General features: G+C 40.2%; 1 protein-coding gene across 3 annotated transcripts in view; it reads right to left on the bottom strand.

The window, feature by feature from the left end:
• The window catches only part of negr1 (neuronal growth regulator 1), a 165,088-nt gene extending 151,190 nt beyond the window's left edge, over positions 1-13,898 (bottom strand). The window contains exon 1 of one of the 3 annotated variants that reach the window (XM_023954180.1): positions 13,322-13,898. In XM_023954180.1, coding sequence (XP_023809948.1) covers positions 13,322-13,491 — 170 coding nt within the window. In that variant the 5' untranslated portion in view covers positions 13,492-13,898. The remainder of the gene's footprint in view (positions 1-13,321) is intronic. The other 2 variants (XM_023954181.1, XM_023954182.1) reach the window with 2 other exon arrangements.
• Positions 13,899-16,779: the final 2,881 nt, after the last annotated feature.

The following is a 16,779-nucleotide window of genomic DNA, read 5'->3' as shown; positions in this document are numbered from 1 at the left end:
GAGCAGCCCCCCCGCCGCACCGGGAGCGCCCAACGCAGGGCCCCACCGGAGAAGGACGCCCACAGCCCCAGACGAGCACCCCACCACCACCCAGGAGTTCCGGGCATCCCCCCGCCCCTACCCCAGGTACGAGCCAGGACCCCCCAAGGGAGACACACTCCGCACTCCAGGCAGCCATCCGCCCGGCCCACGGTTGGTCCAGGGAGGAGCAAGGCAGGGGCCCGCCCCCCCCCCCCCCCCCCCCCAGGAGGGGGGAACCCCGGGGAAAAAAGAGGGCCCACAAGGGGTGTTATAAATATGGCCCGACCAGGCTCGGCCATGTTGGAAGTTTGGCGGGGCCCAGCGCTCAGGGGCAAGGACCAGGACCCACCCCACAGGGACACGAACACCCCTGCCTCAGGTGTAATATGAACCCCCCCACCGTGCGGAGAGAGCACCGCCGGGCCCAGGGAGCCAGCACCCAAGGGACACGGCCGCCATCGCCAAGGGGCCCGCACCCCCCACCAGGGAAGGGGTAGGGGACAGATGGACCCAGGTCCCACCTTCCTTGCAAAATGTGTGTGCGTGTATGTGTGTTTGAAAGGGTGTGTGTGTGCATGTGTGTGTGTTTATGTTGGAATGTATATATTGAAGGGGGAGGGGTGTGTGTACTAAGGGGGGTGCAGTTAAAATTGGCGAGTAGGGACTAAGGGGACATCTCCTGATTACTCACAGTGATGTCCCCTCACCCTCCCCACCAAGGGGCCCTAAATGTCTAAGGTGCGGTTAAAATTGGCGGGTAGGGTGCCAGGAGGACATCTGCTGCTTGCTGGCAGTGATGTCCAAGCACCCCCCCTACCAAGGACCCTACATGTCTAAGGTGCAAATAAAACCGAAAGAGGGGGGGCCCACTCCATACGGCAACCATAGGAGGGGGGCCACTGCCAAGTAGCCCCCCCCCAAGGCGCATCGCAGGCTAGACCCCCCACCCCCTCACCCTAATATGAGGTTATATGAGGAAGGGGGTAAGTTGGGGACAGCTGGTAGACTGTCCCCCGGTGACCTGACCCTGGTTTAGCTTTGTGGACTTTTAGCGGAGCTAACAAACCTGCTGCATTTGGATCCAGCCGTCTGCCTGTTCTTGTGGCAATTATGTTCAACAGCTAGCAAAGCACTTGTTATCTGGTTTGGCTTGAGCTAAAGAGCATGCTGTCAAAGCTGATCTGTTCATAAAAAGTAAAATTATGTTATTTTAGGTTGTTCATTTTGGTGGGGGGACTCTATTGGTGGTACGGTGTGTTGTGGTGAAAACATTTCCTAAAAGGTTTTCCAGGATGAATTAATAATCCTTTCATAATTGAATTGTATCCTCTTAAACCAAAATTGAACTGAAATGTGAGGTGACTTAGGTTTCCAACCCCTACATAGTACCTGGAAAAATGCAAATACAAATTTACCATGCTCCATAAATTATCAAAATTACGTCTCAAAATCTTAGGAATGAAATGGAAAAAAATGGTGCTCCTTCTCCTCCGACAAGACTCTCTCTAGTGGTACATTTATGCTGAATAACTTTTAATATTTATGAATCTTCTAAGGAACAGAGTAAAAAGACTGAAGCTCATTAAAATATAAACGTATAAAGTTATTCAAAATAAAATCTCTGCAGAGTAAAGTTATCACCATTAGGCTTGAAAAACAACTATCTTATCACAAAACCACTTTTAGATTCACAGATGTATTTCTATGTTTGACTTTTCTCTTCTTTTTTTTTCCACAGAATCTGATTAACTTTAAATTTGACTCCTGCATTTCTGTATGATGTGTTAGTGCACTGTCTGATTTGAGATCCTCCAAACACATTTTTTGGACAGATGTTGCATTCTCACTATCTTGCAACACAGCTAGATTCCCATAAGGCAAGTAACATCCCAATCCCTGCCTGTGCTGCCATGCCCCTATCTGCTGCTTCAGTATCAGTTCAAATAAAAATGCAGCATCTCTTGACTGATAAAAGAGCAAATAATATTACTCAGGGGTTTTATTGACTGAAAAATGATGCCCTTCTTTCAACAGCTGGGAATGACAGAAAATAACAGGATATAAATTCTTTCTATAAAAAAAATCATCAAGAAAAATGTGTTGCCTTCCAGAGAACATCAGAAAGATCATCCATTACAAAGTCATCATGATTGCAATTGGCTCTCAAGTTCACTTACAGATGCATTTAAGGCAATGGAAATTAAAGAAAGGCAGAAGGAACATAAGAAGAATCAGATACTAATTTATAAATCAGATCCTAACAACAAGCTACTGGTATAGTAAATAGCTAAATTAAAGAAAAAAATCCTAAGCTTTCTTAATAACCCATCATTAACCCTTTCAGTAAATGTATTCTTCTGTTGCCAGAATAACTCAACAAATGCAAAAGGGACGGTTTTCAATTCCACTTGAGCTGCGCCAATGTTTGGCCTTTTTAATTGGATTATTCTACAGCAACAAACCACTGTGCCATCTTTGTAAAAATTGAAAAGCCTTAATATACTGTCATGAATCTGTAATTAAGCAGTAATTCAAAAGGGACAGTCATCACAATTCTCAGTTATCAACCAGCAAATTACAGCATTGTAATAAAAATGCTTTGTGTCATTTAGAAGCTATATAAAAGGAACAGAGCCTACATTTTTACCCAAAGTGTTGAACTATATCAATCTAAGCAAAACAACAGTGTTTTTTCAGCATAATCTGGATTATAACAATACTTTGATTCCAGACAGACAACCATTGCAAAAACCATGTTGTAGGACCGCAAAAACAAGATTACAGACCTAAAAACCCTCACTGAAATCCAACTATATGAAAGCTACAAATAAAAATAAAAAACACACAAAATTAATAAAAATATTCTAAAATCATGAAAAGCTAATGGATACGAACTCAACTGTGACAAGAAATTAAACACAGTCATGCTAACAAAAGAGAGGGTCAAGAAAAAGACACGCCAAACTCCAGATTCTAACCAAAACCTGTGGATGAACTCAAGAGTGTAGGCTGCAGCCGGAATGACTTAACTTATATCAGCTGTTTTTTCTTTTCTAGCAAAATAAGATTTACTTCATCAGTCCATCTGAACAGAGTTTTTACTAAAGTAGAATGGGCTTAATTTTACCAGAACTAGTTGTTTTCTCATACAGGTTAGTAAACTGCTGGAAGCACTACCACCAACGGTGGGAATAGTACCAGATTTGCACCTGAGGCATTCAACCTCAGCCAAATCCCCATGCAAGTCAATTCATTTTAGCCAACCCCCCTTACAATGGGTACAAGCCAAAAGACTAAAAAAAATCCTTACACTGATCACTGTTTATATATATATATATATATTTGGACTTAAATAATTAATGAGTTGTTTTATACTTTGATGTTTCTTGCTTTTATTGTGTAGGGCCTCAAGGCAGCCTTGTTTTTAAATTGGCTCTACAAAATAAGCTGAATTAAATGTGAACTCAAAGAACCTAAAACTGCCTTATCTTTCTTTAAATCAGTAACAGAAACTACAGATATTCGAGTATCAACACCTGTTTAGATATTCCAGCTAAATTACTTTTAAATGCTGTTCCCTGAGTGGCTCCCTTCCACTTTGAAGGTCACATCATTAGTGACACTATTAAGGGACCATGTCTCCTGCTAATTATTGAGTTTCACATTCCCAAATAATATGGCTTTAGATCACAAATAAGATTTTGTCATGCAGAGCAGGATTCAAAGACCCGCATAAAGAAAATGCCCTGATCACCAGAAGCTGATTGAGATTTGATAGATCTTTCGAGTCACCAGCCCAATCCAACAGACATGCACCGTTTTATTGTCCTTTTTCTGCATTACAATGGCAGGCTTTAAAACATGATGTAAGCAGATTTTGTTTCTAAACAGCTGACATGTGCAGCATGCCAAGACTTGCTGGTATAAAAGCTCAACTGAGAAGGCACAGAAGAGATTATGCAGTGTTGTCAGAGTAGCACAACTAATTATCATAAAACACAAGGAGATGCTAACTGATTGATTAAGGATTTTAATTGAAGGGGCTCTAAGGGATGGTTCTCTCAGTGATGAAAGTATAGAAGACTTGGCATTGCAAGTGAGAAGGCAGTGCAGCATTCAACAAAGAGCTTGTAAAATTGACTTGACTCTGCAGAAACTCTAACAGAAACAAAATCTGCAACATAAACAGAAAAGTGGCATCCAGAAAAAAAACATGATAAAAAAAAATGACTTCTGTGCATATGACAACTATTTACTAAAACTGTAGGAACTGTAGAAACCACAATCAAGCTACATTTGCATTTATAGAATGCTTACTTGGTAAAATCTTCAGTATTTTCTGAGGATTATTAGTTAAAACGGATTAAACAGTACAAACTGAAGTTCATTTAGCGGTTATATGCTGGTTAAAGTTTCTTTCATTTGGCTAAAAATGCTACCATAAGATTTTCTGTGTGAACTTCTATCATGCAGAGCCAAAAAATGGTGGGGACTCCATTTTTAACCCAAATAAATGTCCCTTTTCCCTATAATTGTGGTGATTATAAAAGAATTATTAGAAATATGCTTTAAAGTCTAGCATGGCATCCATTTCTCCAAAAAAGAATTACCTTGAGAAAGCATTTCCATTTAGACTAGAATTCAGCAGGCACTCAATCACTTTAGTGCTAATTGAAATACATTAGAAAAGAGAAATGCTTAATTTTTTAAAAGCTCAAAGGATTGACTTGTCTGACAAATGAAGGCCACAAATGCAATTCATTTAAAAGTGTTTGCTGTTTACATTGAGGTTTTAAATGCATGTTAACCCACGACATTGTTGTCGTCTGTGGTTAAAAATGTATGATTTATAAAGTATGGTATGAAGATGGACTAAATGAGGTCGGAAGCAAAACAAAAAAAAAAAAAAGTGAGCTGCTCGCCTATTATCTTCAGATTAGGTATGTTTGCACAGTGAACATACAGTTTTTGTCCCATGGGTTTGACAGAATAACTAACTTCACACAAAAAAACTCCCATTCACAAGTGAGACTAAAAATGGAACATCTGTGAATGAACAGAATGGGGCACAACACTGAAAAACCCCACAAAAAAATAAATTGCTAGATGTAAACAAGAGCATAGTATTGACTAATAACTGACATTCTGGCTATTCCAACAGTGTAACCATGACCACTGAGTTTTTGCTTTATCAATCTCAACCAACACTTTTGGTGATGAATTCAGTTTTATTTATTTGCTGTATCTCAGCAAATTTATTTATAGTAGAGGCTTACAGATACACTAGAGTTTATGGGACAGGAAATAATGTGGGAAACAAACTGCATTAATTAATTTAGTAACCATCCATTTTAGTTTATGTATGTATTAGTACCTAAGATCCCTAGGTGTGACTGTGAATGTGCGTGTGATTGTGTAGCCCTACACAAACCTTTGTAAAATTGCTTTGGTAATTAATTTTTGGAGGTGGCTTTCCATTACTGAGCCCTGTTTATGATTTCTATGAAGGGACATCCTTTGCTCAATAATGTCACAAGCTGCAGACTACTTTGCAGTGCTACTAGTACTTGTTTGTCACAGTTTTCTTATACATATGGATAGAGATTGATCTTTTATGCCTTTTCTTGGCTCTCTCTACTTTCATGAGATTTTGCGACATTTGGTGAGGTCAAGCTATGAAACAATCAATCAAAACTGTTAAACTGATAGACAGTTTCCAAAATACAATCGGAAGGTTCACGGAACATTGCAGTGTGATTTTAACAATAACAGCAGTAAAGCATCAGTCCGCTAGCTTAATGCTATCGTATAATGCAGTTTTCCATAGGATGGCTAATGCTAATGCTTGGTCGCCCTATACATGCATTGCTGACTAAATGAACAGCTTTTTATACTCACAGGCGTGATTTATTTTCCAAACTCTTTAAACGAAACGTTTTTGTAACCCTTTCGCTATCCTAGGCACTTGGGAGATGGGTCATCTAGACCCACTAGACAGTGCTCTGAACCTTTTTTCTTCAATGATTTGTGATCTTCACTGGTGTCCATGGATTACATAAATCTTTCCACCTTTATCCACCTTTGTCATGGTAGGGAGAACACGTCAAAGTAAGGGTGGGGTCATCTAAGATAGCACAAGGGTTAAACTAAACATTTGTGGTCATTTGCACCACATTTTTGCTCAAATCTTTTGGAATAAAGTGCGATGCTATAACACGAGCTCCACCTGGTGGCCAAACTGAAACGCCCTCCAGGACAAGCAGAACATTTACATTTGTAATATGATCCTATTTAGAGCCGTTACAATGTTAATGATCTGCACATTTTTTGTTGGAGCTTCTCCATTTCGGAAACCATTTAACACTGTATGGTGTTAACAGTCTCATTGGTTTAGTATTTCTCAAATAAATGTTACAGTATGTGAACTATATCAGATTAATATGAATATCTTCAAAACATGTATAGATTATGAATGTATTTCTATACAAATATGTGTAAATGTAAAAACTGTGTAAATTTGTGAATCAAGTCAAATTGATTCTGGAAATAATTGATGATACTCAGCTTTAATTAAAACACTAATGAAGTTATTGATCAATCCCCCAACCTTCTGTTTTTAGTTGTTTTTAGATCCTAAAACACCTACAAGCAGGAATTTCCTGGTTGTTTCAGGTTAATACATATATTTGACACCGGTATTCAGAAAATTGTCCGTGCAGCTGTTTTGTTGAGTGCAGAAAATATTTGCAATCCTAAAACAATGTGCTAAAAATTAGGAGCTTTTTTTTGTACTTATATTGCAGAAAAGCTGTTTGCTGAAGAAGAATTCTGGAATATTTCAAGTAGTAAGGCCACTCTTATGTCACATTTTTGATCTCTCTGGTCTTTTTCAAAGTGTCTCCCTCAGAGCTTGAGCAATCACTTAATATTATTCTCTTCTATTTTGCAAGAATATGCTTAAGGTGGGGCTTTAACTCATTTAAACTAGATGTTGTCACTGGCACAAGTACTTATGGTAAATGTCAAGACCTTTCAGAACCATAATAATGATGTAGACAAAGAAAATGATGCATGGCACCATTTTTGTCCTAGATAGGGCTATAAAACACAGCTCCACTTCAATCATGAACAGCCAGAAAAGATTTTTATCAACCAGTCTGCTGACATGAAGTAATGATTTTAGATTTATAGGAATACCAGACTTTCAAACTCGTGACAAGTCAATTTTGCACCATTACGGAGACAAAGGCTTTGTGGTACAGGCCTTATTTGTTGCTGAGAGCAGACTGTCAAACTAAATAACAAAAAATAAGCTGAGATCATTGTCTGTTGGTGTGTACAGAGTTGCCCCCACTTCACTGGCCGTGCTGCTGCTGTCTGCCTCCATACAATGTCAGATGAAGTGTAATAGAGCAAGATCATTATATCACTCCAGATGAATACCCCATGTGTGTGTACTTTAAACTAAACTGCAATTCAGACATGCATGGATAAAACACAAACCAAGTCCAGTATTATAGAATTCAAACAAAAATCTGCTCGCAGTCAAAGATTTATAGAACTCTGGCAGGCTGACCGAATTCTGCACAGCAGACCAGCGTTGCCAACTGCACTGAAAAAAAATCTGCAAAACAGCGAGACCGAAAAAAGGTGAATATTAGCTTAAGAAGATCAATAATCGATTCATAAAAGTAGAGATAGATCTTTTATGCCTTTCCTTTTTACCTAACATAACAGCAGTAAAACCTAAGTCTGCTAGCTTGATGCTAACGTGTAATTTAATTTCCCATAGGATGACTGATGCTAACGATCGTTCAAACTAAACATACATTGCTGACTAAATGAACACCTTTATATACTCATGGGCATGAATTGTCCAAACTCTTTTAAGGAAACTTTTTAAAAGTAACCATTTGCACCGTTTTTTTTTTTTGCTCTAATCTTCTGGAATAAAGTGTGAAGCTACAGCGCAAGCTCCACCTAGTGGCCAAACTGAAACGTCCTTCAAGAGAGGAAGAACATAATGATCTGCACATTTTTGTTGGAGCCTCTCCTTTTGAGAAACCATGTGACACTGTATGGTGTTAACAGTCTCATTGGTTTATTATTTGACAATTACATTTCACAGTGTGTGAACTGTATCAGATTAATATCTATATACCTCTTTTGCATTTATAAAAAAATGAATCGAATCAAGTGGATCGTGCATTGAATCGTTCAAGGCTCTGGTGAATCGAATCGATTCTGGAAATATTGATACCCAGCCCTATATCACATAGTACATGTCATAGATTAAAATCCTGCAGTGCTCGAAATGTCTCCCTGCTTAAGGCAGTACATGCGCAGGCTATACAGGATCACTGATCCATATTAAGGAAAAGATGAATGGGCCCATGTATGCTGAGATTTTGAGCGGTAGGCATTGAGGATAAAATCTGGCTGGATCTTCCAGCATGACAATAATCACAAACACACCACCCAGGCAGTGAAGGAGTAGTTACGTAAAAGCATTTCAAGATTCTGGAGCCTAGCCAGCCAAGTCCGGACCTCCATACAATAGAGATCTGTAGAGGACGATGAAAGTGTTGCCCCCCAGCAGCCCTACACATGCAAACGCTTGAGAAGATCTGCATGGAAGAATGGACCAAAATAGCAACAACAGTGTGAGGAACCCAGGAAATGTTTGACTTATGTCATTACCAACCAGGGTTACATACAAAGTTTTACATTATTTTTTTATACACCAAATAAATTCTTTAAAAATCCTACAATATGATTTCTTTGTTTTGTTTTACATTCAATCTCTTCCAGCTGAAGTGTTCCTATGATGTCATTGCAGAGCTTAAATCTTTTAAAGAGGGACAACTTGCTAAATCTGATGAGTACTTTTTTTTTTTGCCTTTTATTTATTTATTCATTTGTTTAACAGGGACAATGTACATTAAAGGCATGGCTGCAATGCGCCAGAATTAGCCCAAAGGCTATTTTTCATCTGTAGTCCCTGGACACAACCTAAAAATTGCGAAACATGAATACTGTATCAGGGCTCCAGACTAACTTTTTTCACTAGGAGCACAGTGGCCCCTAACTGAAAATTTTAGGGGCACAACCAGAAAATTTAGGGGCGCATACCGTAAATCAACATGCTAACCAAATGTACTAATTTCCACTGTATTACTAATAAATACTTTAATAATAGATGCAGAAATTACAATGTGCTGTTTCTAATTCAGTGTCGCATTTTATTCTTCACTTTTGAAAATGCAACAACAGGTAAACTGACAGCACCATCGCTGTCATGACAGTACAAATAAGTAAAGAAAACGGATGGAAATTTATCTTTGTGACACCAAATAGGTGCAGCCAAGATGCACAATAAGCGTGTTTGAGATCACCCAGGTGAACTCAAAGCTGCGCAGATCACCTGGTGAGACATATATTTTTGGTTTTGCTCCAACATCAACTGTCAATCATCACAAAAATATCGCGAGAAAGGGGTGGGAGCAAGGGGCAAACCTACCCAGACACAGCTGAAAACTGAACTGACTGAAAGCTGCCCTACAGACTACAAAACAATGCATTATGGGACATGTGTCCTGATGGTCTATGTAGTTGAGTGATTAATTAAAATAATTTAAAATACCAATTCATTTAAAAAGGCTACATGCATTACAAAACATTAAAATAATCATAAAATAAATATATAATAACACAGATCATACTGAGGGGGAGAAGAATATTGAAACTAAATTGAATGTTAAGGACAACTCCAACATCCTGTTCTCCTTCAGTCTTGCTGCAGATTCGCCTTCATCTCACAACCCCCCCCCCCCCGGCCTGGTCTCCCCAACGACCCAGGCGAGGTGCCGGTTCATCTCAAACACGTCTATCGTTGCATTTTCCCCACGTATTTTCAGTGTGTCTGAAACTAATGTTGTTTTTGCTCGAGCGTGTTTAAAGTTCAAGCCCCGTTAGCTGTCACGCATGTAGGTGTGGGACATTTATTCTCCTCAGCTGACCATCTCCCGCGGGGGCGGTGTGCTGCTGTATCAGCCGTTCATAAACCGTTTGATGCGCCGCCGTAATCGTAACCAAAACTTAACCTTCCTCCGGGTCTGTGTGACCCAGAGAAAAGTTCAGCACGGACTGCATGTATTTAGAAAATTACGAGCGAAGAGATACAGGAAAGTAAGGAACTCCTTCATGTGGTCTGGGGAGAGAGGGGGGCTGTCAGGTGTCCTGCTTTCAGGCCCTGTCATTGTCCCGCCCCCACTGTGATTGGTTGGTCATCTCCGTGCACGACAATGAGAAAGTGTCATTCATTAAAACTGGCGGGCTGCAGTATCATTAAACCTTCATATTGAGGCGGGGGCCGCAAAATATCATCTTGGGGGCCGCAAATCGCCCGCGGGCCGCGAGTTTGAGACCCCTGCTGTACACTCTGGCACTGGTACACTAGCCGCAGGTCGGAAGAACGAATCAATAGTTCACTTACTTATAGCTCAGACGCAATATGAGGTTGTGATATTTGTCTCTGTTTCCTTCCCACAGATGTTTACGCGCGCGCGAATATCTCTAGGCCCCGCCCCCTCCACATATTTTAGCCACTTACAGTGACTTATTAATCTCACGCGCAGTGGCCGCCTCACAGACGGGCATCACGCGAGTGTCTGTGCTTGCGTTTCATGAAAATGTGCGCGAGTGTGTGTCTGCCTGCGTGTGTGTGCGCTCGCGTCTCATTGATAATTTCATTGACCATTGACGTGCCCCTTCCACATTTAATGTATAAAAAAATACGTAGGGTGGGGGAGGCAAATTTACTGGTCGCACATGTGCGACTGGATGTAAAATTCAGTCGCACACTCTCAAATTTTGGACGCAAAATGCGACCAAATGGTCGCAGTCTGGAGCCCTGTGTATATGTATAATTCTGTACTCACTACATTCATAAAAGCAAGTTTAACAATGTTTCATGCCAACGTTCGTTAATTGTAATAGCGTGTTTTAACGTGTCAGCCATCTTGAACTACATGCTTAAACAATGGCTCTTTGCTGTTGTTTACAGCTGGTTATCCATGTGGAAGAGGTAGCTGTGGCCCATGTGTGTCTCCTGGCAGCGCAGGAAAGAAACTCTTTTTATCCTGCTCCCTGCTTTCAATGGCTTTAACTGTAGTGCCAGATGACTAATTTACTGAGGAGAATGAAAATTTTTTCAGGTGAATCCAGTGGATGGAAAAGAGAGGAATGCTTCTCCAGTTCACTGGGAAACGTATAGTATCCATACACAAAAAAAACATCAAAAATCAACATAAAATGACACCTAAATTAAAAGTATGTGGATGATGCTGTGAAAGCAGCACAACACTGACAAACACCTAAGCCTAAAGGGTTACAGAAAAGATTTAAAGGGCCATTAAACATTTGTGGACCATCCTATATTTAAAAAGCCCAGATGATGTTATTGATCTGAAACCACTGTCCAACGTCAATTGGATGAGAAGAATTCTATCCCAAACCCTCAAGATAGTGAAAATTGGCATACTGTAGCAGAGGAACCTCTTGGGAGCCACTCCATAATCCAGAGGCAGTGACTAATTGCATGCTTCTGGGTTTGTCGTATTTGAGAATGCTCTCATTCTTAGCCAGCAATCAGCTCTGGGGCGCAGCAAAATTGCCCTTGACTAGTCAGGGGTCTCCACAATGGAGAGGCTCAACAAACAGGGCCTGTTTTCAGCCGATCCTAGACAAAAGACGGTTCATTCATGCATTGATGTCTGACTATCAAGACCATTGATAAAAAATAGATGGAAACATTTCAGAACTATGTCATCTAATGTGAGTTTACATAATGTCGGTTCAGCTACAGAGCAGAACATCTCATCACTCTTAAGAAACATGAAACCGATGCAACCAGATCACCTTTGGCATGCAGACAAACACATACATGTGAGAAAGGAACAATACAACTGTAAGAACCCTCAAATGAGTTTCTAACTTCCGTTTCTTAATGTTTTTTAGACTAGCTTGACAGTGACTTCTTTCCCAGAAATTGGAGATGTTCGTCTTTAAAGAACTGATATATTTGCGAGCAATAAGCTACCAAAAGCTAAAACAACTCAGATGTCAGATACCCTTTACAAAGCCCCTTTGCCAGGATGACTTTTGAATATCCGGAAAACATGAAATGATCATGTTAATAATGTAAATTAGTCATATTGTAATTTATTGTGGCATGCATGTCCACCGAAATTGAAGAGGCAAAGCAGTGAAAACCAGTGACTAAAAGCCAAGCAGACATAGCAGCTTCATATGCATGTCCACACCTTGAACCTAAGAGCCAACGTTTACAGAAATCATACTGAAATGGGGCAGAAATCCCTCTTCAGCAATTCCTCTGAAGCATCAAAGCAGATATTTGATACTGGCAGTCATTTATCATCACAATCCCTCAAAGATCCACCTTTTAAAGTAACATGTTGACTTATCTTAGACAGAAATTGCACCAGGATGTGTTTCCGATTATAGATCAACACTTAAGAAAGATGTGTAAATGATCTTTTATAATGTGAATATTGAAGTTACTTTTCGGCAGTTGGATTGTGTTTCTGGCTTCTGAGTTTAATCCCAGATTTTGTAATCACACCCTTCTTTGCTCGCTGAAGCAAAATACCACTTAATTTAATCCCTAATGAGTGTGTACCTGTGCAGCTGGCACCGGAGCCTACGTGATGGATGGACGGGTGGAGGGGGGCGCGTGATGAAGACACAGCGTCACTGCCATAACTCGGCTCAGATCGGCGCGCGCGCGCGGCGCTCCTCCGCGTGCCTTTGAAGCTGCGACATACCCTCAAAAACACCCCCAACATGGCCACGTCTGGCAATGATCTCTTTTTTTTTTAAGAAACGGTGGGGACTCAATTACATAAGTGATGCGCAGCACAATTAAGCGAGACGTTACCACACGAAGCACTTTGCTTGTATTTAGGGCTAAATGTAAAGGAAAGTGGCGAAAAGAACTTTAAGAGGCAGCTGGGCTGCATTTGTCTCCAGAGCAGCGTCCTGTGAGCTCGCGGCACTTGCCACCACCCCCCGTCAGGGGAAAACACGGGGTTGGAGGGAAAACGACCTATTGTTGTGTATCACGCAGGCGCTAAAATGACAACCGAGTCAAACAAAGTGCACCGAAACCCCCCCGAGCTGCGGCTAAAGTGCGGGCACGGAGGGGGCTCTCACTTCTTGTGAGTAAATAGGGCGGTGTGGTGAGGAGAAAGTGAAGTTGTGTACTGTTAGCTTGTTTTACCTCAAAAGAGCCGTGTCGCCTTGTCTGCTGACCACACTTTCAATCGACGAATAGTCCACAGTTTGTCCAGCGGGCAAACAGGACGGCAGAAAGCAGCACAGGCTAAGAATGAACGCGGTAAGCCACTGACCAGACACGCAGGCATCCTGCACCGCAATCATTATGTCCATCACAGCTGGATTCTGCTGTCGCTAGTTCTCCCAAGTCTTCTGGATGCCAAAAGCGAGCGTCAGCCTTACACAAAATCTGCCGGAGAATCGAGCTTTAGTTATCCCCACACTTTTCCACCTCGGAGTCCGCTCAGGAAGTGTTCCGTCCTGTAGTTTTCCCAGGTCTGTTCGGATGGAGGCTTCACCGCGCGAGGAAGTCTTCTCTCCAGTGACTTGCACACCATCTAGTGAGGAAATGCGATTTAAAATGAGAGCAGACCTACAAGCAGACAACCCCCAGGCTCTGATCCTGTTGCCATGCGGCCGTTTCCCGGGCAACCCGTTCCCAGTGGCTCGTGATGGAGCAGTAAAACCGGTAGGTATTGATACAGCCCAGGAGCAATTAAAGGCATCGACTGGAGAACCACCCCCTATTTATTCTCCCTTAACCAAATGAACAGCCGAGCGTTTGCTGGAAATGGAGCTCGGTGTCAATGACGCAAGTGGATCCCTCGGGAAAAGTCTTGAAAAGCTTTCAAAATGTCACACTTTAGGAAAATATGTGACTTTATGAAATATCTGTGATTTAAAATCCACTAAAATTAAGATTTTCCAACCCATATAGTATTGGCCAAACTAAGACCCCCCCAAAAAACACTGCTCTCAGAAAAATGTCACTTTTTTTGGTAAAGTTTGTTTTAGACCCTCACATTATGTATTGCTGTAAGCCTTTTGACTTAGCCTACATAATACTTAACAGACTGTACAGCCGTAACCATGGGAATGACATACATTTCTCTGAGGTGACATGCTTCCATGCTGCCCCTGAGTTGCAGCAGATGACGTCTAATGTGTTATGATCGGCATATAGGTATTTTAGTATGGCAGTAGAGAAGACACTAAATCAAGCAGTCACAACAAATGAGCGTCTAAAAGAGAATGCACATCACTCAGTTTAAAAATCTTTCCTTCGTCGGGGATGTTCTGATTTATGGAAAATCCTCAAGTAACAGACCATAATCCACAGCCTAATCCCTATTGTTTTTTTGTTTTTTGTTTTTTTTAATCTGTGCATCTATTACTATTTTTTTATTTTATTTTGCATTTTCAGAATTATGTTAAACTGTTAGTTTTATGAATTCTTCCCATTTTATAAATATTACCATAGATATCAGTAGAAAGTTTAATGATGAATAAAATGTTACTGAAATCCTCAGAGTTGCACAAAAGCTATTTCTTACAAAATACTAATGGCTTTTTTCTTCTCTTGGCTGTGTTTGTTTTGGGCAAAAATGGCGCCCAAAATAGCAGTCGTTTTAATGGCGTGGCATTTCCAGGTGGTTTGTTCCCCACTTATGAGTGCAGCGAACAGCAAACAAAATCAAATTTTCAGCAACACCTGCCCATTCAAACTAAGTTCACTGAACTGTCCTTGTGGGAAAGCATGGCTTTAAATAGCAAAATAGCCTCCCAACTTTGCCAATTGTTTACCCATTTTAAGTAAGAAAAAATGTGTAGGACTCCAGTGAGTACTGAAAAGACAGTACTGAGTGTAATAGTGGTTGCAGTAGTCAGAATATCACAGCGCTAAAGAGAAAAAGAGTTACACCAATGCCATAGACGGCTTTCAAGGGGACTTGTTTTGCAGTTAAAAAACGTCAAATTGAAGATGCTACTCTAATTACAGGGTACACGCTTTAGACACTACATGGGACATTTTAGCATATAGTGGAAATGAGTCAACAACTACTATTTTGTAAGAGCAGCATTAAAAGAGAGTCAAAAGTTCATTTTGTCACTAACACTTGTAATTTGCATAACTGAAGCTCTTCTGTTAATAGCTTAGATCATGTAATCAGTAGAATCAGCTACACACTAGTTGTGTATTGGAAATATTCTTCGGCTCAGACGGAAGATATTTTCCATTTTTAGCTTGTCAGTCATCTTTTTTTTTCCCTGTCATTTCTATGAACCTTTAAATTACCTCAGAAAATGTACCTTTCCATGCATGAAAGCTATAATTACAAAGACTCCATTTAGGCAGACCATAATATTCAACACATAATAACCTCAAGAATTTTGAACAAGATGAAAGGGATCTGAGCTGCTGTCCCTATGTCAGAGTTGTTTTGAGTAATGTATACCTCAGATGCTTTCTTTAGGTTTTAGTTGCTACTTGATCTCCCAAACCTGCAGACTGCTCAGTGCACACAGTTTGCTTTAATGAGAATCACATAACACACATGAACAACAGGTAAGGTCCATGCGTGTATGATGTGGAGTATGCTTTACAGAAATGAACACTAAAACTCATTGTTTTCAAGGGATTACCAACATACAATTAAATCACCTCTCATGACCTTTACCCTTTAACACCGGAGTTTTAGCTCTGGTGTTGATGCACTTTAAAATTATTATAACTCATAGACCGTTTGTGCAACAGATTCTGTAGCTAAGAAAAAGCTGCTTTACAGTAGGAATGTGTTTACGCAATCATCATAAATCAAATGTATTCGGACGCAGAATCTGATTATTTGCACTAGTATGGTTATTGACACAAAGCTGTTTTATCAGCTTCAGAATTCTTTGGAATTTTTTAATTGTTTTTATTTAACCTTTATTTACCAGGAAAGTCCCGTTGAGATTAAAAACCTCTTTTTCAAGGGAGTCCTGGCCAAGCGGCAGCAGTGAATTATGTTAATTGTGTTAACGGTTGAAGAGTTAAGGTAGTTTAAGGAGCATATGTAATTTCCTGTCGTCTGCAACAGCTCTAGTTTATAGAATGATGCAATTGTTTTGTTTCGGGACCTAACATTTAAAGATTTGATTATTCTGTTAAATCAAAGTATACAGTTGAACCTAAACACGTGTTCACATGTGTAAAAATGCCTCTTATTGTTATCGCTGTGATTTCCTATTTAGATACCTTGAGGTCTGAAGCCTATTGACAGCCAATTTTATCTTGAATTTGTCAGGCACATTAACCTTTTTACAAATTAGTTACCTGGCTTGTTATTATGATAATAGATAGCATGGAGCAGGAAAGTGTGCCAATCGATTCAAGCAGAAATTGATGTGTGCAGCTGTTCTATATGTACTGTAGTTGTGCATGATAATAATAATAATAATAATAATAAGCTTTATTACAGACTCAAGGTCCATTTGCCACAAAATATACAAAACCTAAGGACTTAAGGATAAAAATAGTATAAGTGTAACAAGTATAAGAAACAATGAGACTTACATTGCAAGAATAATTGATCTTGTATTTTGTTACTAACTTAAAATAGAAATCCATGTATTCATTTG

This window comes from Oryzias latipes, chromosome 4, assembly GCF_002234675.1.
Source record: "Oryzias latipes chromosome 4, ASM223467v1".
In the NCBI taxonomy this organism is placed as follows: Eukaryota; Metazoa; Chordata; class Actinopteri; order Beloniformes; family Adrianichthyidae; genus Oryzias; species Oryzias latipes.
This window is presented reverse-complemented; position numbering and strand designations above follow the sequence as displayed.